Source organism: Tyto alba, unplaced genomic scaffold (genome assembly GCF_018691265.1).
Source record: "Tyto alba isolate M040663 unplaced genomic scaffold, T.alba_DEE_v4.0 Super-Scaffold_48, whole genome shotgun sequence".
NCBI classification, from domain to species: domain Eukaryota; kingdom Metazoa; phylum Chordata; class Aves; order Strigiformes; family Tytonidae; genus Tyto; species Tyto alba.
The window spans coordinates 28,269,438-28,296,179 of record NW_024881324.1 but is presented as its reverse complement, the minus strand read 5'-3'; the positions used below and the strand labels follow the sequence as shown (position 1 = coordinate 28,296,179).

Sequence of the window (26,742 nt, the reverse complement as noted above, 5' to 3'; positions counted from 1 at the left end):
GCCGGGCTGCGGGGCTGCCTCCAGCCCCCCCGGGCGCTGGCTGCGGGGCTGCGGGGCTGCCGGGCTGCCTCCAGCCCCCCCGGGCTCTTGCTGCGGGGCTGCCCCCCCGCCCCCCCGGGCGAGGAGGAGCGAGCCTCCCGCCCCCCCCTCCGGAGGAGCCGGGCAGGGCACCGGGCGTGCGGGGTGGCGCCTTCCGGAGGCGCCCCGAGCCCCGGGCGGGCTGCGCGGCCGCCCCCCCCTCCGCACCGTGCTGCTGCCCCCCCCTCCGCACCACACCGCCCCCCCCCCCCGCACCATGCTGCTGCTGCCCCCCCCCCCCGCACCGAGCTGCTGCCCCCCCCCCCGCACCGTGCTGCTGCTGCCCCCCCCCCCCCCGCACCGTGCTGCTGCTGCCCCCCCCCCCCGCACCACGCTGCCCCCCCCCCCCCCCCCCGCACCACGCTGCCCCCCCCCCCGCACCACACCGCCCCCCCCCCCCCCCCCCATGCCGCTGCCGCTGCCGCCGCCGCCGCGGCTCCTCCTCCCCGCCCCCCGCGCGGGAGCGCGCCCCGCTCCCCTCCCCGGCTCTCTCCTGCAGCGGCGGCGGCGCCGGGGGAGCTGCGCGGGCTCTGCCCGGCGCGGCGGGAGGCGACGAGGAGGAGGAGGAGGAGGATGATGATGATGATGAAGAGGAGGAGGAGGAGGAGGCGCCGCTACCTGCTGGAGCGGGCAGAGCAGGCGGGCGGCTGCGGGGCGGGCGGCGAGCAGCCCCGCTCCCGGGACTGGCTGTACGAGTCCTACTACTGCATGAGCCAGCAGCACCCGCTCATCGTCTTCCTGCTCCTCATCGTGATGGGCGCCTGCCTGGCCTTGCTCGCCGTCTTCTTCGCCTCCGGGCTGGTAAGAGACGCCCTCCCGCCGCGGGACGCCGGCGCCCCCGCTCCCCCCGCCGGGCCGGGCCGGGCGGTGCTGGTGGTCCTGCGGAGGAAAGTTGGTGGCCGGGGGGCTGGGGGGGTGGGGGGGTGGGGGGGGCCGCGGCGGAGGGGCCCGGGGACCCCCCGCCCAAACTTTGCTGCCCGGCGCGGCCGGGGCAGGGCGGGAGCGCGGCCGGCGGGGCGGGAACCGAGTCAAGGGGCGCGTCGAGTTTAATTCAGTTAATTCATCGGCTTTGCTGCCTTCCGACTGCCAGCCTGGCCGCCTTGCCCCTTCTCGGGGCAGGGTTCAAATCGCCGCGCAGAAATGCAGCCCGTACCGCTACCTGGGGGGACGCTGTTACCGCAAGTGAGCTGGGGCCGTTCCCTCCTCCTTGCCACCCCTCCCCACCCCGTTATACCATTTTCTAGCGTTTGACCCATTTTCCCAAGAAAGCTTTCGGGGCACCGCAGCCTTCGTTCTTAAGAAAGGTGAACTTTGAGCGGCCGGATACCTTCTCCGCATGCCCAGTGCGGGGCTTCCAGCCTTCGGGAGGCAGAAATCCCTCTCAGCGGCAGATGACAGTCCGTATCAGTTTATCTCGCCCAGAAATCGGTGGCGTTTTGCCCTTGCGTCGAACGCGAAGGAAAAGCTGCAGAGGGCAGTAAAAATCTTGCTCCTTACAGAGTTTTCGTGCCGATCGTGATTAGAGGCAGGCTGTACTGTACACTTTGGAAATAAAGAATGGGGATTTGAGGGGTCTCAGACATCTAATGTTTTTTTTTTTTTTTTTTTTTCCTAAAAAAAAAAAAAAAAAAAAAAATCTTCTAATGGTCTTCCGGAAAGCTTAATGTCTATTGTAATAGAGCTAGTGCTCTCTAAGAGCGAGGATGAGTAGGTTAGTATAATCTAATGGATTCTCTTCTAGAGACACTGCGTGTAACGGTGTTTGCTTAAACAGAACAGAGAATCCTGCTTTCTTGCTTGTTATGACCAAACTTTTGTCTTAAAAACTGCAGGAACTGCTTGCAGAGTTAGTTACACTTATAGTTAACTGGTGGTTTATTTCCTTCTGGTATTCGTATTAATTGGTTTTTTTGATCTTTTTGTTTAAAGTGCCATTCCTGCTAAATGTTGTAACAGTTGCAAAAGAACTACTGTGAGGCCAGTAATGGTGGTGCCTCATAATTCTGTTGGTTAATGCCTAACTGCTTTGATTTTGGAGCTCTGTGTACAAACTACAGGTTTGGCACTTGATTCTGATGTGTTAACTCGGGTGCTTGTCCATCAGGGCTGAAGGGACCGGGGTGGAAATGGAAGTCAGATGCTGAGGCTGAGGCATAGTCAGGTGTGGAGATGTGCACAATACTCCCCTGCAGTCAAGGCGTCAGAGTTTGGGCTTGACAGTGTTTAACATTAATTTCATACCTTTTGGTCACAGTACGATCTATAGCTTGTTTACAAGTTGCACGTGCATATTTTCGTAATTCTGTTTCTTGAGGTAAGTCATTCACCATAACAGCAGCGGCGTAACGCTGGGCCCAGGCTGAAGGACTGCTGAAATTATGGAAACAAAACTCTGAGCTGGCCAAATCTTACCAGGCGTTACTACTTCACAAGGAGTGAATTTTATAGTTCAGTCTGCATTTGGAATTCCAGACATACTGGCAGAGGAAAAAAATACTTTTAAAACCTTCTTCCTGAGCCTTTATCTTCCTGTGGCTAACAACTGGACGGGCGAGTGGAGAAGGAGGTGGAGTTCATCCTTAAAGTTTCCAGTCGATGGATGAAAGTAGCTTCAGGCGGAGAGAAAGCTGGCCTGTATGGACTTCCAGCCACAGGATGTTGGACAAAATCCTTTGGAGCCCTGCCCAGAGTTTCACCTAAAAGCGTTTTATTATAGTCTAGCTCTAGTTGTGTTTGTGATGAAGATACTCCTGAAGTTTAGATCTGTTTCTGAATAAAGAATACTCTTTTTATATAGCTGTGGAATCCTATTTTTTTTTTGTTTGTTTGTTTGTTTTTTGTTTGTTTTGGTTTTTTTTTTTTTTTTTTTGTGTGCCTGATGATATAAAAGGGTCACACAGTTAGGAGTGTTTGGGCCACAAGAGCCAATATTGATATCCTTGTCTTTATTTTGCACATCTAGTACGTATGCAATTGTTTTGACAGAAGATTTAATTTTGTAGAGGAGGTGCAATGGAAGTGAAGCAGGATAGTTCTGTGCAGGTCTGTGCTCTGCATTTGAAATTAAAGGAAATCTTTCTTAACAGTTGTTTCCTTTAGATTTTGTACAAAGCAGTTAAGATTTTACTGAAATTACTTAAGCCCGCTGTGGAAACAAAACTCCAAAATGACTCACCATAACACTCGATTTGTATTTCTCACTTGCACTTCAAAGAACAGCTTAGAACATGGAACGTGGGATTGGACATTCTTAAGAAAAGATGGTTATTCGTAAAGTATGAACCATTTTTATGTTCTAGGCTTTCTTAAAAAAAACCCTGAAACCAATGGAAGTGAGAGGCTTTCCTTCTATTTTAATTTTTTATTTGGTTGTTAAAATATATCCCTGTGATGTCTGAGTTGCCTTTTTTTTTTTGGCAATGTATTCTTAAGTGTTCCCAAACACAGCCAGCCACACAGGGATGTATTCCACTTACTCAGCTACTTCAACCTGTCAGAATACGAGCTGTAGCCTTCCTGATTTCAGATGAAAAATTTATACAAGCCGTTGCAAAATTACAGTAAACAAGATTACTTATGAAGTGTGCCTGGAAATCTGACTACTTTTCTTTCAGGCAATGTACTGCTATTGTTGCTGAGAGAGGTTTCTGGGGAGATTTTGCTTTTGTTTGTTTCAGAAAACTATTGTGATTTTGATCTTTGGAATTAAGCACTCGATCTCCTCAAACACTAGATATGAGATTACCGGAGTCTGCTTGAAAGGTGCCCATTCACAGCTTGGAGTTTTAAATAATGTAGTGATAGCATCAACCTTTGAATTTCCTGTGTCAGAGTATCCTATTTCTCTGTACCTGGTGTGAACTGAAAACTGGCAAAATGAGATCAGTTGTCCATGTTTAGCTTCTGCTTTAATCAATAGAGTAAATTAGTTTCTGAGCCTGTGAAAGCCTTCTAGTGCTTAGAAATGCCAGAGATCAGCTTCATTTTCTGTCTGGTCATTTTCTTGTTCTTTCAATATAATCATATAGGGAAAACTCACTATTTGTCTCCCTCTCCCTTTTTAGTACTAAAAACTTAGGTCCATTTTTAGTGGAATCTAGGACAGTTTTGTCTCTGGCCAGAGCATATCTGTTACAACTACAATTTGTAGGAGAAAAAAAAAAAAAAATAGCACAGTTCATGATGTAAAATGTGAGTGTATCTGAAATGCCTGCAGTTGTGATGTTTTGTTTCTTATGTGGTTAAACAAATCTCTGACTGGAAACAGGGATGATGCCCAAATTGTATAATTTATTGGAAGGGTATAACTTTCCTTTATCCATACATTTTCTAGACATAAAGAGTGCCCAGTTCATAGATACGGGCTTCAATAAAAACCTACAGTTCAGGGATATCAGAACCTTTCAGCACGTGCGGTGTATGTGGGAGAAGGCCTAAGTCTGTCAAGATCCTATTTCTGTCCCTTTTCCCAAAACTCAGGGTCCCCCAATCTGCTTCCAGATTGCGTTTTCTTTTAGGCTGGCCTGTGCCCCTTGCTCAAAGGCTGGAAGCCTGCTCTGCGGTGTCGAACGCGAGTCTGCAGCCCTTGTCTGTCTCCCGAATCCTTGCTGCTGCAGGGGACCCTGTGAAGCTCTTTCGATGTGGTTGTCAGTGTGTTGGAGCTGCTTCCCGAGGGTGTCGTTGGCCAAGTGGACTGTGTGTTGGGTGACAAGTGCTTCTACACCATGGCATCCCTGTTCCAAAGCACCATGAGATGGCTTTGGCTTAGCAGCCTAGTGATTGTCCGTGCAGCAGAGGCACTGCTTATCCCCCTCAACTACTTTTTTGAAGTTCCTGAAAAGTTCCTGATCATGCTGGTAGGCTTAGTCATGATTCCTGAACCTTTTTTTCCCGATTCATAAATCCAAGAAACTAAAGGTTGGCTGCACACCTACATCACTGACGTGCCCAAATACCTTCTGTGGCGAAAGTGGGAGTAAGCAACCATTCCTAAAGGGGGAGCACAATTAACTCGGGAGGTGTACCTGCAGCACGGCAGGTGTGCATTCTGCAGTAACTGGTTTTCTGACATCGGACTGACTGAATTTACCTTCAGCTGATCCTCCATGGAAGCAGAGGTCGCTACCTCATTCTGAAGAAGCACGTTAAAACTTTTTAGCTGCTAAACTGGCTGGCTGGAAACTGTTTCTGTGCAAAGAGAAGAGGACCAGAAGAGTCCTGTAAGCCTCCTGGGGCTTGAACTGGGTTGTGCCGTTTCTCTGGGCCCTTGGTCAGAACGACAGCAAATCCTCCCTCGCTCTCACTGGCCTTACTCTGTGTAAGAAGAGTCTTTGCTGCTTCTGGTAAAAACTAGACATCATCCACACCCTTCCAGATTTCCATGATCAGAATCTCATCCTGAAATAGAGGGGGAAAAGTCTTCATGTGGAAAAAGTAGCTTTGGAGGACATGTTCCATCATTGTCATGGCAGTGACTCAAGTGATGAGATGTCTGCAGAAGGGCATCTGCTGCGTGGCTCTGGTAAAGTTCTCATCGGTCCTCCGGATCTGAAAAATTCATCCATCTGCACCAAAAGGTCACCGCGCTGATGTTGTGGTGATGTTATATCCCGATTGATGAGGTGCTCTGTTATAACCTAGTTGCATAGAATAATACAGCCATATTGCAAGTTCACAGCTGTATTGCAAGTTCACTTGTACTCTCAATTTTAGGAAATCTTTTGAAATCAGCCCTGTGTAATTTGAAGCTTTTTTGGTTCAAGAATACCCAAAGTCTGAACGCATTCCTCGGAATCCTTGCAGACTGACAGTAAGCCAGAGCATCTGCTCTACTGTTTTCAAACTCCAGCATATCAGTTCCCCCAAAAGAAAGCTAAGTCACAGCAAAGGTAGTGAAATAGGAAAATCCTCACTAATTGAAGGACAAGCAGAGACAGGGTTGTTCGGGCGTTTGATGGTGTGGTTGTGCCTAGAAGGTATCTCACCTCTTCTGCCAGATTATTGCTACTACCAAGGTAAGAAAGAATTCAAAACAAACATTAGTGTGTTTATATTGCCACTTCTTTCCATAATTCCAGCTATAACTGAGCATACAGTTCTGCTTTCAAGTCCCTTATTAAAATGTTCCATGAGGAAATCCTATGCTTTTATTTTTTTTTTTTCCTGTCTCTGGGCACCATATGACAACATATTCTTCCAACTATAGTTGCTGGCTATTTGATACAGTATTAGGATGTTGCCATCCCTGCCAAATGTTCCTTCCAGTAGTGTCTTCGGTTGTCCGACCATGACTTTTGTAGCCAGTATTACCTCTTTAGTCAGGCCCACAAAGGTTGCTGCATCTTCCTGTCTGAAGCAGGAGTTGCCTAGCTTTGTGTCTGGTTTCATTCCTCGGTACTATATCAGTCTGGGCTTTTTCTTGTTTCATTTGCTAATGACACTTGCAGTACATCTGTGGTTACTTTTAATGCTGCTAAGAGCGTGTCTTATTTGCCAGTTCCTAACAAGCCTGGAAACAGGGAGCCATCAAGATAATGAGGTGGTGGTGGCAATCTCACTTTGCATACCTCTGTTTCATCCTTCATATTGAATAACCCGAATGCTGAATAAGAACTGGATAAAACCATAGGTATGGCTATGTTGGAAAAATACCGAGTCTTGAAAAGTAATCTTAATAAATTAAAATTTTGTGTATACACTGGAAACGGAAAGCTTATTTAATGTAACAAATTGTGACTCAAAATGGTGAATCCACAACTCCTAATCACTACTGCAGCTGACAAAAATGACAAATAACATACCGGCTACAGCTGTTGTTTACCAAGGTGCAGTGGGAATAAGGCAGATGATGGATTGGGCTACAACTCTCTGCTGTCTTTATCAGCCTCAAGCCAGGTATGTGGATTCGCAAATCATGTATTGGCAACTTCAGAGTGGATCTGCCATGGTCCAGTGAATACCTCTCTGCTTATCTTAAAATTTTTTAAATTGGTTTCAAGTTCTTTGTCGAGGACAAAGATACCTGGCCCATCTGTGGGGATTGTAAAACTCCTATAAAAACGGTAAATAGGTTGCTCTGCTTGAGCCTTCAAGAGTTCTCCTAGATTATGGACGTTTACCAGAGATCACAGTCCCTATGTTTATAAGTTCTCCTTGTTGGAATGGTATCAGGCACTGGAATCTTCCAGACTGCACCGTGTATCACTCCAAGTTGATGGCAGCACGGACACTTAACACAGGTAGAAGTGATCTGCACATCTCTCGAACGGCTGGGTGTGCCAGCACCCTGGGAACAAAGTGCAGCTGAACACCAGCAGCGTTTCATCCCGTGCCTGCATCCCCAGTCTTAGCCAAGCTGTGATCTCAGACAAGCTCACTGCCGCCACAGTGGCTTCTGCAGGTGCCAGAAAGAACTGAGTCAGCTCAAGCCTTATTGATAAGTGATGATGAGAGGATGTTAACAGATTAAACTTCTGGTTTTGGGAGTCTAGACCCCAAAACAAGTGAATTAGCACAGTTCTGCCCCTTTTCACTTTTTTTTTTTTTTTTTTTTTTTTTTCCATTTGAGCATCACTCCTGATCATATTTGAAAAAAAAAAAAAAAAAAAAAAAAACCCCAAACCAGCTCCACACATTTTCTTCTCTAGATCTCTTATTTTTATATCTTGAATAAGCAACCTTTGGACACTGAACCTTATTCAGATGATGCTGAAAATTCAAGGGACTTTTGCACCATCTGTACAGAGGAGCGTGAGGCTGTCTCTTCACTTATCCTCCCAGTTGTCTGTTTCTCCAACCTGTATAGAAATATTTTCTTTATCTCTTGTCTCTAAACAGAGCTCTTGTTCTTAGTGGTGCCTATGTGATATAAAAGTCCATTGCTGTTCCCGGTGAGAACCTGGTTCAGGCTTGTGTCTGGGAGGAGCTGAGCAGGCAGCACCCATCGCTGCCGGCCTCTCAGCCTTGCCCGCAGGTCTGTTGTCTGTGCATCCATTTCTTCCACCGTCCATGGTTCTAATTTTGAAGTTTCTCTAAACTGGAAGATGTGCAGGAAGCAGTGGCTTCTGGTTGCACACTTGGAGTGTGCTCCAGAGGGCAGCTGGGGTAAGACGTGCTCTGGCACAGGATGCGTTTCCCTGATTGCTTCAGGTGCAACCAGTCTGGTGTTTGATCACTAGATAGTCCCGTGAGATCCCATGTGGACTCATGGCTTTTCAGAGCCACTTAGTGGGGTTTGTAAAAGTAATTAGAACTTACTTTTCCCACCTGCTTCCTCAGGCAGCTGAACTGTGTACTGTGAGACTCTTAAAGACCCTGAATGCCATGGCATACATAGTGGACCTGCACACCGACTGGGTAGGTGGGATTGCTGTCCTTTGATTCCAGGAAAAGTTTCCCCATCTGTGTCTCCAAGTTGCTAGTACTTTGGTCAATCCTGCAGGAAAATCCTGGGAAGACTAGGTTCTCCCAGCTCCTATTCCAGCAAGACTGAATTCAGGTTGAAGACTCGGACATCTTATTTCTCCTGTGGAGTGTGTTAGGAAAACAGATGTTCTCTGAATTCAGCTCAGCACCTGCTTGCTATTGTTCCCACTTATAGAATCAGTGAATTATTTAGGTTGGAAAAGACTCTTAAGATCATTGAGTCCCGACGTTAACCTCACACTGCCAGGTCCACCACTAAACCATATCCCTTGGCACCACATCTATTACGCCTTTTCAATACCTCCAGGGATGGTGACTCAGCCGCTTCCCTGGGCAGCCTGTTCCAATGCTCGATAACAATTTTGGTGAATAAACTTTTCCTAATATCCAATCTAAATCTCCCCTGGTGAAACTTGAGGCCATTTCCTCTTATCCTATCGCTTGTTACTTGGGAGAAGAGACCGACACCCACCTCGCTACAACCTCCGTCCAGGTGGTTGTGGAGAGCACCAAAGTCCCCCCCGAGCCTCATTCTCCCCAGGATAAACCACCCCAGATCCCTCAGCTGCTCCTCGTAAGTCGTTCCTCTTGCTTTGTACACCCTGGCAAGGGATGAATTCCCTTGAGTTATTATAGCTACCGTGGTGGTCCTTTCTGGTGGCGTGGTGATCTGAGCGCAGCCTGCTCTGGTGGAGACCGAGGAGGTGGTGGGGTGCCCCGGCTGCAGCTGGCCCCGCTGGCACACCGCTGGCACACCACCGCTGGCACACCGCTGGCACACCGCTGGCACACCACCGCTGGCACACCGCTGGCACACCACAGCTGGCACACCGCTGGCACACCGCCGGCACACCGCTGGCACACCGCCGGCACACCGCTGGCACACCGCTGGCACACCGCCGGCACACCGCCGGCACACCGCTGGCACACCACCGCTGGCACACCGCTGGCACACCACCGCTGGCACACTGCTGGCACACTGCTGGCACACCACGGCTGACACACCACTGGCACACCACTGGCACACTGCTGGCACACCACTGCTGGCACACTTCTGCCACAGCGCGGCCAGGGGCTCGCGCCTGGGCTCATTTCATGCCGGAGGGAGTCCGGGCAACTTCCAGATCTTACTGGTGGGTGGTGGGATCTGGGACACGCCTTCAGGTGACACAGCGTCCGTTTAACACTGAAACGATCTGCTAGGTTGTGTTTGGTTTCTTTGACTTTTAGTATTTTCTTAGCTGTGCCTTAATGAAAAGGGGTAACAGCGCTGGCTAAATAAACCCACAGCTAACACTGAATAGAAACACCTGCCTCTGCAGAATCTCTTCTGCTCTACTTCCTGTGAAAGTGTCTGAAGTTTTTCCTCTTTATAGGGCTGTCATTAGGCAGTTGTATTTCAAATGTAGGTTAACACACTGGTTGCCTTTATTTGAAATTCTATCGTTATAGAAGTAATACCCGTTGCAGAACGTGAGCCTGATCCTGGAGTCAAAAATGAAATAACAGATCTCCTTGGTTTGAAGTCAGTTGAACTGGGAGACGTATGAGAGTGTGGAAAGCATCCTTAGGGGAGTAAACTTTCAGAATATTTTATGTGATAATAATAACTGTTTTCAGTAAGTAATTGCAAAACCTTAGGAAAAACTTGAAAATTAATTACACAGTGACAGTAGTGACTTTTCAATATTAAAACTATTTTTCATGTCATGTTATTATGTGCTAGGTTAAATCTGTGGAATATTCTTGCAAAATGTATTTTTAAAAGGCCTGGTAGCAAAAGAAGCCTAAGCTTACCTTTTCTTTCATTAAGCAGACCTTTAAAATGAATGCTCTTTCCTCATGTGCTGTAACTCATGTGCTCCCTGGTTCACGTTTTGTGATCCTTACTTCTAAACAAGTTCCATCTTGACATTTTTTCTTGATTACAGCCAGATTCTTCAAGTTATTATGTCGGGAGTAAAGTGGTGAGGAAAAGCCACCTTTTAGCTTTGATTTAAAAGTGACAGCCAAAATACGTAACTGTCACTATCAAATAGCTCAGAGAATCAAGTGAGCACTTCAGCATTTCTGATTTCCATGGGTCTATATGGGTACAAGGAAGGCCGTAATTTCACTTTTATGATGTGTTGCAATGCAGTTAATATGAAAAACATGTCTTCGAGTCCTGTGAAGTAATGTATTATCCAGAATGTTTAACTGATGGAGCTCTTTCAATAATGACAGGTTTTAAATATATTTAACTGCAAAGCATACATTTTTCATAAGTGTTTTACTCAATTTATCTTTCATGTGTCCACATTTTGGGCTGTTGCATAAATAGTAGTTGTACTGATTGGAGAGTTTCTGTAAGATTCTGTTGATAATATGAGGAGGGGGGGCTTTAAGAACATCTGAAAAACAAGCTAAACTAAGTTATTAAGCCGCGTTTTTGGAGCGGAATTGAGAACCAGCACATGCAGAATAAAGCGTGCAAGAAGGATACGTTGATCACTGCATTTGCATTAAAAATAATCTAAATGTTATGAGTAGGTGCTAATTAGCCGTGGAGCCTGAAATAATTAGTTTCATCAGAGTACAAACTTTTGCTCACTTTGCTGCGTATTGTCTAAGCTCTCTTCCGAAGCGGACGCTTCGGGGAGCAGAATGTCATTAACTGTAGTTGCGCTCTGGGACAGAGTTCGACTTCTGTGGCTGCCAGCTAGTGTCATCGGGTAGGACAACTTCATAAGCCTACCAGCTGGGTGAGTGTTGTAGCCACTGGTAACTGGGCTGGACCACCTGGTTTTTCACAGGCTATTAAATGTCTTAATGTAGACTTGCTTTTGATAGTTGCCAGCCTGAGAGAAGATTGCGAGGGTGCTGGGTGACTGAAAGGTGTGACAGTCCTGTTCGTGTTCCCTGACCCCCTGTGGGCCCTCTGAATCCCAGCTTATTAAGTAAGTGGTTGTATGCACTGACAGATTTTATAAGACGTGGTTAACAGGATGAGAGGGTACAAATCGATTGAAAAGAAATCAGTAGAGAGAAAACTGCTGATGTGGCAAATGAGGATGTATAAAGAAGTAGGAGAAGCTGCTGACCGCTCAGGTTGGGTGCATGGGGTTCGCACAGGGCATGTTTATGTACATAAAATGCACAAGCACACACGTTCTGATTCTGCTTCTGATGTTTTTGTCAGGGATAGGCGCCTGTCCTCTGTCCCAGGGCATACGATGCAGTAGGGATGGTCCCGGGCTCACGGAGTTCCCTCGGCTGCACACTTGCATGCAGGCAGCTCAAGGGGAGGCTGTGCCCTCTCGGCCACTACCTTTAAAAATCCAGAGAGCTCTATCAGAGGACACTTGTGCTCGCTCCACGCAGGGAAGAGAAACCTTAAAAACAAACGTTACTCCATCAGTATCTAGCCACCGCGTTGCAACTTGGACCATCCCTGGAGACCTATCTTTTCTAGTTCTTTGGCATTCATTTGGAAGTGGTGGTGGTGGTAGAACCAGAATTGTTTGCAGTGTTCATCATGCATTGAGGTGGCATCGTGATGTTCTCTCTTGTTTATTTTTTTTCCTGTGTTCTAAATTTTGGATTGTTTTTTGACTGCTAGTGAGCACCAAAGTGATGTTTTCATGGGTCTACCTATGGTAAACACTAAGTATCTCCCTTTCTAAGTGATAATAGTCAACCAAGAGCTTGTTGTCATGCGTATAGAATTAGGGTTGTTTTGTCTGAGCTGTGTCACTTCACATACTTCTCCACTGATACTCATCTGCCATTTTCTTGCTCAGTAGTTAGTGACTAATATGAGATCCTTTTGTAATTTGTCATAGTTGGCCCTCATCTTTGTCAGATTGCTGTCCACCCCTTTTCCCAAATTGTTTGTGGATATGCTGAACAACATATACCCTAGGATTCCTGAGGACTTTTGTGGGCACTCTGGGACCTTTATTTTTAAGAAATTTTCCCAGGATAGATGCCAGACCTACTGATACTTCCCTTAGTCTTTGAGAGAGATCCCAGGAGAGACTGTCATCACATCACATTCCTGTCTTTATATACTGGGGCACTTTTGGGTGGAGGTTAAGCGTTACTACAGTTTTAGTTCTTCCTCCTTTGAGTCCCATTGGCCCTTCCTGGTGAACCCTATCTGCTTGTGGTGGTTCTTTTTACGTTTCATGTTCTTGCTTTCAATTTGAGACAGAAATCTTGGTGTGTTCCCCCTGTATAGAATATTCCAGAATGAGAATTACCCCCACACTGAACACAGATACAAAAAAAAACCCCAAACCCTTTCTGCTACAGTCCGTTCTTCTCTAACTGTTCTTTTTAATACCTGCATCATCTGTTTGCTTAGACGTCCTTTAGCAGTCTGCCAACTCCTGATTAAGTTTCAAAAAGAATATACTACTTCTGTACTCTTATGAATGATTTCTCAGTCTCTTTTCTTGGCCTGCATTATTGAGTATTTATAGTAATCATGATAAATTTTATGATCCTTTTTATTATCCCCCTTTTTTTTTTTTTGAAAGATAGTTTTTAGAAGCTTTGCGACTTGGCTGTTCAGGCATTCTGATTGTGCTTTGGTCTTCCTCAAGTTGTTTTTGGGAATTGATTAGCTTTTGGCCTGTGTCTGTGAGTTTTATAATGTCTTCAGGCTACCTGCAAAGATTTTAATCGGTAAGCTTCTACCTCCCCCTTTCAATTTTAGTGTTGGGGTTTGTTTTTCATTTGTTTGCTTAACGAGCTTTGTTATAAAGCAGGTCCCCAGTAGTAACATTTTATGAACCAGGTTTTTTCCACTTCTTGAGGTCAGGTGGAGTGTCTTCTGTTTCTTTGTATGGGTGGGTGTTTTGTTTTTCAGCTGTGCATGAGACATAGGCAGTGGTCTCAGCTTCCATATGCTGTGGCGGTCCTTAGCCAGTCTGTCTGGGAGCCACTGAAGTATCTCTTGACCTGTTGCGTTTTCTTCTTTGACAGCCTAGTATCCATCCTGGCTGGATGACCAGTCCTCTAGGTCATTTATTTTGATAAGCCTTTGCTGTTCAGTCTAGTTTTTGCTTCACAGGGACTTTATGCTATTTGTTGATTCTTCTAGACTGTTAATACAAGCCTTTCTTCAACCCCTGCTGAAGCGTATGGCTTTCAGTCTTTTCTGCTTTTTCAGTATTCTGCTGATGGTCTTATTTCCAGCAAGATTTCAGTAAGACTATTGTGTAAATAATGTTGTTTGAACAGCAGGCATTTTAGTTCTTCTATCCAGCTTCTTAGGCTTTTAGTTTTTATATAGAAGAGTGTATAGTTTCACGTGGGTGTTTTATTTCTCTGCAAAACTTTTAAAAAGAGAGTCTGTCTGTTCTGGCTTTTATTTGCCATTTCCTTCTTGCTTGAGTTTAATCAACTTCTGTCCTTTAGTTGAGAATTACAGGTCTCCGTGACGTTACTGCTTCTCTTAAACCACGTACTATGCTTCTATAACCTCTTCAGTTTGAATGCTTTCCTATGACCTTTGAAGTTCCATCAAACTCCTTCTTTTCTGGTTTAGATTAAGCTCAGCTACCTTCTACAGGCTCCCTCCCTATTCTCCAAATTTTCCCGTGGCTTTGAATTCCCTTTTAAACACATTTTCTTAGCTGCTTATTGAACTTTTTCTTGTCAACCTGTCTCATTTTGGGAGCATTTCTGGGAATGCAACCATAGTTGTCAGCTTCTTCGCTAGCAACCAATTTTTTGCCTCCAGAACTTTTCTTTTAACCTGTGCTAGGTTACTGTTATTTGCACAGCAGCCATGCCCTTTGACTCACCCTCAGCACCTCTAAGGAGCCTTTCCAAACCCGCTGCGAGGTCTGATGTTTTTGCATTAAGCAGAGAAGTCTGTGATCTCTGGTATGTCAGACTTTTTGTTCCTGATAATCATTGATACAACACCGAGGCAGGCAAGGTTCACTCATAGTTCCCAAGCAAACTCGGAAGAATCTAGATGTGATTGTTTTCTACGGAGTAAGTGAGAAGATGAACAACATCTGTCTGTGGTTAGACTCACTAGGAAGAATCCACTGGCAAAAAGTGCTTGGCACTGTAGTCAAGCACGTAGGTGGTCAGAAGGGTGTTCACAATACCTGCATGGATAGTCACTGTATTATTGCTGTTAATCCTATATGCTAACTAGGGTAGACCCTGTCAAGTCAAAGAACAGTTCCTGTTGATTTCAGCAGAATTATTGCACTGTTGCAAAATGCCACACTTTTCACATGGGGGAGATTTTACAGTGCACGTTGTTCATGACTGGCAAGTTTGAGGAGAGGCTTCAGGTGACCAGAACGTCATCTGAAGGATTTGAATGAAGTCTTACTGCTTTAATAGTGTCACAATATGCTAACAAATACAAAACAGTCCAGAATCTGGCCACGGATGCAGAACTGCTTCTTGATGGTTACATACGACGTCACGCAGCAGCTTGGCAGATGTAATGCCGGTCAGAATTACCTGACCCATACGATGTGCAAATTGCTGGACTGGCTGCAGACTCGCGAGGAGTCGAGTATCACTGCGTACTGACAGCAAGTGTAGACTGCACATCAGACTCATTAATGGAGAGAACTGAATTTCTCAAGACAACAGATATCCTGAAACAACTGGATTTGAGCCTGATGCTGTTATCATTGATCTACCAAGCCAAACAGGGAATGCTGAATCAGAGTGAAAAAATTTCAGGCGTGCAATTACATAGGGCTTTAGTGAAAATCAAAAGCTTTGTTAACACAAACGTCAGGACAGTTTGATTAAAAGGTACAGTTCAATTAATTTTCTGCTAGTGTCCTTGAACTTGTTGCACAAAGCTCAATAAAAGCTTTTAAAAAAATGGCACATGAGAAAGCTTCTACCCAGGCGGCTAAGCAAGAAAAACGAGCAAAGCTCTGTGTTATAAAAGATAAATGGTGGGCACGAAAGGCAGAGGAGTGTTTCTAAGTTGTGGATCCAGAAAATACCATGTGGGCTTGAAAACAGCATCTGGCCTTAAAGACACTGCACCATTTCTGAAGCGAAGATGAATTAATAATGATGGGATTGGTGGAAGAGAAATCTGAGATGGTTGGCCAAAACTTTTCTCTTGTTGTCCTAAATGATGAAGTCCTAGGTGAAGCTGTACAGCTACGTGGCCAGAAGCAGGGCATGACACCTCCTAATAAAATGGAGATTTTTCCAGCTGTCTGGCAGATAGCACACAGTGCAGTCAGCTGTAAGCAGATTCACTAAAATACAGAACCATGGGATGAGAGTCTACAAGTAGCCAGAAGACTTTTGCAGCTTTTGGCTTTGTAAAGAGCTATTTTTTGAGGTGTTGGAGAGTGGAAACGTTGTCCACTTTTATGAAGGGAAGGGTGATGATATGTTTTCTGAAAACCATTCTAATCCTCTCAAGTCCTGGAAAAGGCTTTACAGGAAAAATGGGCAATTTTTGCAACAGATTCTTTCAGTCAGTCTGGTTAGAGGAGGATGTTGTGCTGTTTTGATAGAGAGGCCAGTAAGTTTGTAATCCTTAAGCTCTATTTTTTTTTTTTTTTACCACTCAATGTTTTTGAAAATAGATGTATGAAATCATACATAGTTTTAATGTCTGAAGAACATTACTCATTTTTAAATTTACATTTAGAAAGTGTTTCATTGATATCAGCAAAAGGCGATTTTAATAGGATTTTAATAGAGTAAATGGTTCAAGTTAATTCAAAGCGTGTGGTATTTCAGATCCCAGCAGGAGTTCTCTGTATACAGACTGCTGTCAAATTCCAGCAGAAGAATAAAGGAAAAAGTACCAAAAGAATGAGGGACCATGGTAAAAGATTTTATGCTAAAACTAGTATTTTAAATGCTTGTTTGCTCATTTTTATACAGTACTTCGTCAAGCTGTATGTTTTTATATAAAACAGTGAAGTGCTCTGCAGCAGCGTTACTGTTTAAAATTAAACTGAGGGCATGGCATTATCTGGAAAAGGAAAGAACAGGATGTAGAATGAGAGAAAGTTGTGGGCTTTGGAAAGATGAGTGAAGGTGATTCTTCAGATTTTAGTGGTGATAAGATTATCACACACTTCTGAAGAATTTATGGGGGTTGGGAAAATTTCTAACAGTAGACTTTTTAATTTCTTCAGTAATTAAAAGACAGCAAGATAGAAAACACTCAGGAAGACAGAGCTGTCAGGCAAGATCCATGTGTTGCAGACTTAGCCATTATGTTCAAAAGTGTCATGCTGATATTTTAATTCCATTACCTCTGGTGTGTTTTAATTTCCGAGACTAGCAACAGAGAAAGAAGGAAAGTGGTTTATGTTTTTTTTTGTCTTGTTTTGTTTTGTTTTTTTCCCTCCCCTTCCTTGAGAAATGGTTAGGGAAACAGAATAGTTAGCTTTCAGGATTTGTCTTTGCATCCAACATCATCTTTTAACCTCCTAAACACACTGTTGATTGCCAATATCGATCAGGAAGCTGCAAGTTTTAAATGTCCTGATCTCGAAGTTACAATTCTACAAGCATTTAGTTCCTCTGAAGTAAGTATTTTTAAAAGCAGTTTCCAAACCCAAACCCCTGCTTCACATGGCCTGTTTTTGTTGACCTGGCATTAATGTGAATTTTATAGGCAGGGTTGTGAAAAATCCCCCTTTACGCATTAAAGCTTTCTGGAGAGCATTCAAATTGTAGTAACAATTTTCTCATATATTTTTTAATTGCCTAATGTGTATACTATTCTGTCTTTAAATTTCAATTTTACTTCAGAATTCACGCATCCTGTGGTGCGATACAAGCATATCGCTACATTGGAAGGGGGTTGCTTTGCAGTCAGCTTGGAAAGGTGCCATCCTGCTGCAATTAGGGAGGTTGCATTCAGTTACCTGTGATGAGGAGTTGATACATTGTGGTCTGTTTTTTTTTCCTGCATGTGTTTATACCAAAACAAAATGCAAAGTAGTGCAATAGCCAACCAGAGAAGGGGAGGAAGCGGAACTAAAATTTTAGATTTAGTGATCAAAATGGCTTAGCTAAATGTTGAGATCTGTGTATGCTTAAAAAAAAAGGAAATTGACTAATTAGCTGTTAATTTGGAACAAACATTGTGATGGATTGATCTAGTGACAGAATACATATAGAAATATGTCTCTATGTGACCATATATATTCTCTGAACTGAAATCTAAATATTGTTGATTTGTTATGAAGCAAGATGGTCCCAGAAAGAACAATGCTTTTGTTTTTTTTTTTTTTTTTACTAAAATGGAGAAGCGTGCTGTTGAAGTGCATGTATTTGCATCATGATCGTTATCACTGAAATATCAATTTGCTGTCATTTAAATCTGAGGTTTTCCTGAGTCTTGGCTTCTTCCAGGAACTTGTGGGTTCCCTTGGTGCTGCACCCTTGACCGCATGACAGAGGATGCAAGGAACGTGGTGTTGTCCTGACTCCGGTGAAGGGACTAAGTCCTCTGACCTTGTAGCAAGGGTTCTGCAATCCCACCTGGAAGTGCAGAAGTCAAAGGTCGAAGCTAAATGCTTTCGGTGTTATCTGGGCTGACATTGGTTGTGATGTACTAAATCAATTCACCGGAACAAATTTCAGAGATGGGAATGATCAAAAATCACAAAGTTCTAAGATGTAAACCAGTACCTCCTCCTACTACTAGTTAAGTCTTGTATTTTGTCTCATTATGCAAGGTTACACATATTCTACTTTATACTGCTCTGTACTCATGTGGATGCTTACCCGTATGCCTAACTTTAAGCCTGTAAATTTGTTTTTAGTGTGAGTACCCAAGTGCTTGAAAGCCTTAATGTGTGTGTTTAATATTTGGAAGGTCAGTGTTTGCCTTTCAAAGTTAGCGCCGTCACTTACAGTTTCTTGACTTTTTGCTTACATCCTGATCATCGGTGCTGCAATAGTAATTGCCCAAATGTGTGACTTGGTGAATTTAAAAAGGGAAGAGAGAATAAGGAGGGTTGGAAGGTGAGCTGCCTTTTGTCAGGCAGGGCGGGGCGGGGCAGGGTGGGGCAGGGTGGGGCGGGGTGGGGCAGGGTGGGGCGGGGCAGGGCGGGGCGGGGCGGGGTGGGGCAGGGCGGGGAAGGGCGGGGCAATCTGCAGCCGGAGCGATCAGCTGTGGGCTTTCCTGACGCGTTTCTTTGGGTGTGAACCTGCCCCGGGGGCGGCAGCTCCGGGGCTGGGGGGGGGCAGCTCCGGGGCTGGGGGGGGGCAGCTCCCGGGCTGGGGGGCGGCAGCTCCGGGGCTGGGGGGCGGCAGCTCCGGGGCTGGGGGGGGGCAGCTCCCGGGCTGGGGGCCCTACGGCGGCGTCCGGCCTCTCCCGCTGAGACGCGGGGGTCGTTGCTTGCGGTGGGGTAGCGGGTGCCGCGTACCAGCGGCTGCCGGTGTGGGGCTGGGGGTGGGGGCTCGGGGCTGGGGCTCGGGGCTGGGGGTGGGGGTGGCAGTTAGGAGGCGCAGTGCACGTGCGGGCAGGGCTGCGAGGAGAACAAAGGCGTTTGGAGAGAGCGAGGGGGGAAAGAACCTTACAACAAGCGTGTCTGTGGGGGTCAGGCTGTAAAACTGACTAGATCTGGAAAAAAAAAAAAAAACAAAACAAAACAACGCAACAACCAAGCAACAAAAAACCCACGAAAATGCTGACAGCATTCATAAACTTTTGTAAATTTAGAAATTTACTTGTAAATTTTCAGTTTTGCTCTAACTATAGCAAGTCTTACAGGAAAGGAAGAGATGTCACATCCAAAAGCTTATAAGTAAAATGTTAAGTATTTGAGTTGCAAACCCATCAATAAACAAGATTTATCAGGGCACTAAGGAAGTAACTACAAAACAAGGGGAAAAAAAATGTTATTTCTTTGTGCTTAGGTATCTTACAAACCATCAGATAGGTACTTCCAGATTATTCCCAAGATTTCACCAGCATGAAAATGAACACGAGCTTTCCTGCATGAAGGTTGTGATTAGTGGAGGGATTTTATACTGTTGCAGGAGCAGCATTTGGGGCCTGCTTTTGCAATCCCTTTTGCTACAAATGAGACTGCTAAAATTTGTAACAGCTGGGGGGAATGAGTAAAGATCCTATGCCCAGACTTTGATGTGGTGCCATTGTACTTCAACCAGAGATACTTTTGAACGCATACAGGAATATAAAATCAAGTATTTATTTTTTTTTTTTTTTAATGCATCTATCACTAGATGATTTATAGATACTAGTGTAGTAACTTCTATGGAAGTTCTGTAAATAAATTTAAATATTGTTGGTTCTGAATCTCCCTTCAAGTTATATTCTAGGCCTTGCTCTGGGTGGTGTTTGCACATTTTGAAGCAAGCAGTTGCTAGGCGAAAATGTATATGTGTAATCTAGAGCCCGTCCTTCCAGATAAATACTTTACACAGAAGCAAAATGTATAGTACGTGGCAAATATCATTGTCAGAAAGGCTTTTTACACAGTTATGGACACATAGTTGATTTGGGAGGCATTTTGACAGCTGCAGTCTTCAATAGGGATGCTTGAATTTCACCTGCAAACCACATAAATCGCCAAAATCTTTTGAATTGTGGAGCAGAAAGACTATTCTGCTTCTGCAGGTTGGGCTTGCCTTTTAATTTGCTCAGTCCTATGGGCCTCATGCACTGCTGTAGTGTGATTTATAGTTTTCTCGATCTGCTTCAACTAATATATATCTTAATTTAGTAAAAGAAGTACCATGCGGTAGTGTGGTTAATAGTTGTTTATGAAGCTAATAGTCCACAAAACAGTTTCTTACAGTGAAAGAAATCCTATTTTGAGTCAACTCACTTTTGATATTCAGTCATGTCTTTTTGGGATCTCTGTGTGCAATCAGTTTAGAGTATGTTATTACTGTCTGACCTTTAAGTACGTTAATTTTTAACTTCCTTTTCATTTTCCTCTGCTTCCAGGAAATTGAAGACCATGTGGCATTTTTAATAACTGTTCCAACGGCCCTAGCAATTTTTTTCGCTATATTTATCCTTGTCTGCGTAGAACCTGTATTTAAGAAGCTGCTTCGTATATTTTCTCTGGTGGTCTGGGTATGTCTTGTTGCCATGGGATATCTCTTTATGTGTTTTGGAGGAATCATCTGTCCCTGGGACCAGGTAAGACTATCTTCATTTACTATTATTTTTACCTGATTGGGCACGTTTCCAAGAACTATTCTATGAAGAAGTATCCGCATTAATTTTTGTGGGACATTTCATAAAATGCTTTTGTGACTAGAGTGTTTGCATGCTGAGACTCCCTGCATCTGTTTTATAAATACCGAAGAGGTGTGCATGCTTAGGATATGAAAATATTTGAAGGATTCTGCTTTTATGTTTTTAAGGTCCTTTGCATTTGATTCCAGTCCCCAACTCCTTTGTATAGTGAATATTTGATTCCAGTGACCAATTAACGTGGCAGAAGTGGTGGTTTTGTTCAAGACAACTGATGCTGTTTAACTTCTTCAGCTTAAATGCTTGAGCTCTCAGTGTCGGCTTTCTGTGGTCTTCATGATGTTCTCTAGGAAAGTGTAAGGAAAAAAGGACTGGGAGTTTCCTTGCAGTTCTAGGAAAATGAATGAGTAGAGAAACAGTGAAGGATCCTTCACATTTTTAAACTTTTAAAATGAAGACAAAGCAAAAATATAATTGCATTTTAATAGCAGCACTTACGAAATATCAATAAATGATGTGCAGTATCCACTGCTGCACCGGGTTGATTCTTTTGTATTCTGCCATATCATTTTTGCCAAGCCTCTCTATATGAGAATACTGCTGATATAATAATAGTAAAACCCTTTAAAGAAGGAAAAAAAGCTTTAAAATATTTCAGTGTGTCTCCTGAAAGTTTCAGGCTGATCCCATGAGTTTGTTATAGCCTTTAAATGGTAGTGCTGTATCTGGGGTGCCTACTAGGTCTTTAAGACAAACTTGAAACAAATTCTTGTTATTCAGAGTTATTCAGATCTTGTAAAGATTTATGCAAATACCGAACTTTAAGTATGCAAGTAGTTCCTTTAAAATCTTTAATTCAAATGATTTAAATTACTGGTATATGTTGGTAATATTTGTTTTGGAGCCCTTACCTTTGTGGGTGACTTTTATAATTCTCATTTTCTGGGAAGGCTCAGGGATTTATTAGCTATGAATCGGCCTTCCTGTGTCTTTTTTTTCTTTTTTTTTTTTTCTTAAGTATTTAAAACTACCAAACCAGGCCACACTTGTGTGTAATGAAAAGCAAATCAGAATGTATAATGTTTTTCTCTAGGTGGAGATTTTGCCGTGGGAGTCTTTGTATCTTTGTGATATCGAGTCTAGATAATTCACCTGGTTTTCTTTATTTTCATTGCTGGTTGCAGTTTGATTTATTTATTTTCGTTGCCGGTTGCAGGATGGCGTGCTAGAACACTTCAGGCTTTCTAGCTTCGATGCAAATACGTAATCAGCCATGTTGTTCATGGCAAGTTCTGCTGGGTTTACTGTTGCCGTTCGGGACGCAGGATGATGGTTTTCAAAAGCGCGTGGCATAAAGGGCACGTGGGAGGGATGCTGCTGCCTCGGTCCCCGGGCTGTACCCGGTCTGTGGCGGTGGTTTGTCCCGCCTTGCCGTCTCTCAGGAAAACCGCCGGCGTTCCGGCAGCACCCGGGGGCCGGGCCGGGCTGTGCGGGGAGCGGCTGTGCGGGCGGGAGCGGCTGTGCGGGGGGAGCGGCTGTGCGGGGGAGCGGCTGTGCGGGGAGCGGCTGTGTGGGGGGGAGCAGCTGTGCGGGGTCAGTGGCTGTGCGGGGGGAGTGGCTGTGTGGGGAGCGGCTGTGCGGGGAAGCGGCTGTGCGGGGGGGAGCGGCTGTGCGGGGTCAGCGGCTGTGCGGGGGAGCGGCTGTGCGGGGAGAGCGGCTGTGTGGGGAGCGGCTGTGCGGGGAGCGGCTGTGCGGGGAGCGGCTGTGCGGGGTCAGCGGCTGTGCGGGGGAGCGGCTGTGCGGGGAGCGGCTGTGCGGGGAGCGGCTGTGCGGGGGAGCGGCTGTGCGGGGAGCGGCTGTGCGGGGAGCGGCTGTGCGGGGAGCGGCTGTGCGGGGTCAGCGGCTGTGCGGGGGGAGTGGCTGTGTGGGGAGCGGCTGTGCGGGGAAGCGGCTGTGCGGGGGGGAGCGGCTGTGCGGGGTCAGCGGCTGTGCGGGGGAGCGGCTGTGCGGGGAGAGCGGCTGTGTGGGGAGCGGCTGTGCGGGGAGCGGCTGTGCGGGGAGCGGCTGTGCGGGGAGCGGCTGTGCGGGGAGAGCGGCTGTGCGGGGAGCGGCTGTGCGGGGGAGCGGCTGTGCGGGGTCAGCGGCTGTGCGGGGGAGCGGCTTTGCGGGGAGCGGCTGTGCGGGGAGCGGCTGTGCGGGGTCAGCGGCTGTGCGGAGGGAGCGGCTGTGTGGGGAGCGGCTGTGCGGGGTCAGCGGCTGTGCGGGGGAGCGGCTGTGCGGGGAGCGGCTGTGCGGGGTCAGCGGCTGTGCGGGGGAGCGGCTGTGCGGGGGAGCGGCTGTGCGGGGAGCGGCTGTGCGGGGAGCGGCTGTGCGGGGGAGCGGCTGTGCGGGGTCAGCGGCTGTGCGGGGGAGCGGCTTTGCGGGGAGCGGCTGTGCGGGGAGCGGCTGTGCGGGGTCAGCGGCTGTGCGGAGGGAGCGGCTGTGCGGGGAGCGGCTGTGCGGGGTCAGCGGCTGTGCGGGGGAGCGGCTGTGCGGGGGAGCGGCTGTGCGGGGAGCGGCTGTGTGGGGAGCGGCTGTGCGGGGTCAGCGGCTGTGCGGGGGAGCGGCTGTGCGGGGGAGCGGCTGTGCGGGGAGCGGCTGTGCGGGGAGCGGCTGTGCGGGGGAGCGGCTGTGCGGGGAGCGGCTGTGCGGGGAGCGGCTGTGCGGGGGAGCGGCTTTGCGGGGAGCGGCTGTGCGGGGAGCGGCTGTGCGGGGGAGCGGCTGTGCGGGGTCAGCGGCTGTGCGGGGGAGCGGCTGTGCGGGGGAGCGGCTGTGCGGGGTCAGCGGCTGTGCGGGGGAGCGGCTGTGGGGGGAGCGGCTGTGCGGGGTCAGTGGCAGTGCGGGGTCAGCGGCTGTGCGGGGAGTGGCTGTGCGGGGGGAGCGGCTGTGCGGGGGGAGCGGCTGTGCGGGGTCAGCGGCTGTGCGGGGGAGCGGCTGTGCGGGGAGAGCGGCTGTGCGGGGAGAGCGGCTGTGCGGGGGAGCGGCTGTGTGGGGTCAGCGGCGGTGCGGGGGAGCGGCTGTGCGGGGTCAGCGGCTGTGCGGGGAGCGGCTGTGCGGGGGAGCGGCTGTGCGGGGAGCAGCTGTGCAGAGGGAGCGGCTGTGCGGGGAGCGGCTGTGAGGGGGAGCGGCTGTGCGGGGAGCGGCTGTGCGGGGGGAGCGGCTGTGCGGGGAGCGGCTGTGCGGGGGGAGCGGCTGTGCGGGGAGCGGCTGTGCGGGGGGAGCGGCTGTGCGGGGAGCGGCTGTGCGGGGGAGCGGCTGTGCGGGGGGAGTGGCTGTGCGGGGAGCGGCTGTGCGGGGGAGCGGCTGTGCGGGGGAGCGGCTGTGCGGGGAGCGGCTGTGCGGGGGAGCGGCTGTGCGGGGGAGCGGCTGTGCGGGGGGAGCGGCTGTGCGGGGGGAGCCGGGCCGAGCGCCGCCCGGGCCTGGCCGCTCTGCTCCGCGGGGGCCGCCTGCTCCCGCCCGCAGCACCGCGGCTCGGCCCCGCCACGCACCGTGGGCGCCCGTGGGCAGCCGGGCCGCGGGCGCTGCCGGGCGGCGGGACCCTCGCCCGCCCCAAACGCTGCTGCCCCCCTTGGGACAGCGGCGCTGCTCTGGTGCTCGCTCTGGAAGGGGCGCTTCTGCCAAGGGCCGCTGCACTGCGGGAGCGCGGGGTCTGTCTGTCTGCCCGGGAGCGCGGGGGTCTGTCTGTCTGCCCGGGGGCGCGGGGGTCTGTCTGTCTGCCCGGGGGCGCGGGGGTCTGTCTGTCTGCCCGGGGGCGCGGGCGTCTGTCTGTCTGCCCGGGGGCGCGGGGGTCTGTCTGTCTGCCCGGGGGCGCGGGGGTCTGTCTGTCTGCCCGGGGGCGCGGGGGTCTGTCTGTCTGTCTGCCCGGGAGCGCAGCACCACGCGCAGTGGGCCGGTTGCAGGTTTGCCGGTTTGGAACGGGAGCAGGACGGGCTGCCAGGTGTTCTGTGGCGCCTGTAGTTTGGTTGCTCCACGTCAACGTGCGGAGGTCAATAACTGATGTTCTCCTGTGATTGCATGTGAAACTGAACCAAAAAAATCCTTCCTCGGTGATCGCTGACAGTTCTGTTTGTTTTTGTTTTTTTTTTTTTTTTTTTTTAATGTCTATATTTTTTTTTTATTTTTACATCCATTTTGCTTGGTTTATTAGGGTTTTTTTCTTGGTCCTTTATGCTTTTTATGAAAGAAAAGAAATACAATGTAAAACTTAAATTAGTTCTGTTTCAAATATGTCTTTGTCAACATAGCTAATTGGAAAATTATGAAAATAGAAAGAAGAGACACTTCATGCACGCTTATTTAGTAAACAAGTGCTTTATGTTAATCTTATTACAGCCTAACTTTTCTTCTGGTCTAGCAGAGTTTCAAAATACTCTTTTTATCATCTCTTTCATGTCTTCTGGATCCTAAGCTTGTTAAGAATATGGCATCTCTTAGTTGTACTAGTAACTACTGAAAGATAAATTTTCTGCATAGCATAGTTTATAGAAAGAACATGTTATTCTCTCATTTGTGCACAAGCCTTCTCCCCTTAAAAGACAACCCTGCATCCTTTCCATTCTGGCTTAATGATTTTAATGTTTCTTTTGGCTGTTTGCAACTGCTAAATGCAGTTTTTCTGTTTTCTGAAGGAACCTTAGGTGTGAACTTCTGCAGCTTTTGTTTACAATAAAAATACCACTTCAGAGAGACTATTTTGGTTATGAACTCACTATGTATTTAATGCAGAGCGGTTCCTTCTTAGCCTGCAGGCACATAGCTCAGATAACTTCCATGAACAGTAGAGAGCTGGAAATGAAGTGGCTGGTCAGAGCCCTTGTTTTTTTTTTTTTTTGTTAGAAACCCGTGGGCTGATGTGAAATAAGTGCAAATCATAATTGGTTTCAGCTATCTGTTTGCTGTCCCTGCAGACGGCTTTTGTCTGTCTGCGTTTCCTGACAGGCTTTCTTAAAGAGGTGTGGCGACCCTCTCTGGTGGCTGCCGGCCCGCGTCTGTCAGTACCAAGCTCGGCAGTGGAGCCCCTGGTTTTTCCCGGTGGCCTGGGGAGGTTGGGTGCTGTGATAGGACCTGGGTGCCCCGCGCTCCTAAAGCTGGGGGCTGGGCGCTCCGGTGGGAGTTGCAGGACACCTGGCCAGGGCTGGTAGGGAGGGGGGAGAGCACGGGAAGGCACGCAGAGGCTCCGAGAGAGCAACTGCCTGCTGGCGGTTCTTTCCAAATCTGGAGTGTGAGCAACGATGCGTGGAGATCGTTCCAGTGTGGAAGGACCCAAGGGCGATGTTAGGAAGGTCCGTGTGGGAATCAGTGGGTGGTGTTTGGTGGAGGGCCAGTCATACAAGGCAGGCACGCCGAGGACGGGGTGCTAGTGGAAAAAGGTGAAGTATTGATTTCGTCATGTTAGGACTTTTCCCTAATGTAGAACGGAGCACCTTTCCTTACAAAATGTAAATCCAGTAGCTGTCTGTAGAGTTATGTGCCAGGGAATGAATTTAAATTAGTTTCCTCTTGTTTCACTGACAGTGCAGTTATTGTGCAACAGTCGCCTTTCCATGTCATCCTCTGACATGTCTAATACTTCCTCAGCCTTTTATACAGGGTGTATATAAATATGTCATAGCACATTGATATCAATGGGTAAAAAAGAGCTCTTAAAGCATGCAGTGGATGATACAAAAAAAGGGAGTAATTATACAGCATTATACTAGTCTAATGAATTCTATCATTGCTGGATTTTGGTATTCAATTCTACTTAATTATAAATATGTTTGCACAGCCCAGGCACCAGATGTGTTCCTCCTTGTCTGTATTCAGCTACAGCACAGAAATTACTTCAGGCAGGATTTCACACTTCTGGCTTCCAAAAAACAATATCCACAGAGTGATGTGTTTAGAATATATGTTTGGCTGTTTTAGCCTAGATGCTACTTTTTGAGCTGAATCTAAAGCACTTTTTTTGTTTTGTTTTAATGTGTTGATATGGAATGGTTCAGTTCAGGACTCCGAACAGCCCTGGT

The 26,742-nt window shown here is 47.4% G+C and overlaps 1 protein-coding gene across 4 annotated transcripts in view; it reads left to right on the top strand.

Annotated features, from left to right (window-relative positions):
* The first annotated feature begins 628 nt into the window (after window positions 1-628).
* ADCY2 (adenylate cyclase 2) overlaps window positions 629-26,742 on the top strand; it is a 232,168-nt gene continuing 206,054 nt past the window's right edge. For all 4 annotated transcript variants that reach the window (XM_042806780.1, XM_042806781.1, XM_042806783.1 and 1 more), the window contains exons 1-2: window positions 629-879; window positions 20,441-20,638. In XM_042806780.1, coding sequence (XP_042662714.1) covers window positions 652-879; window positions 20,441-20,638 — 426 coding nt within the window. In that variant the 5' untranslated portion in view covers window positions 629-651. The remainder of the gene's footprint in view (window positions 880-20,440; window positions 20,639-26,742) is intronic.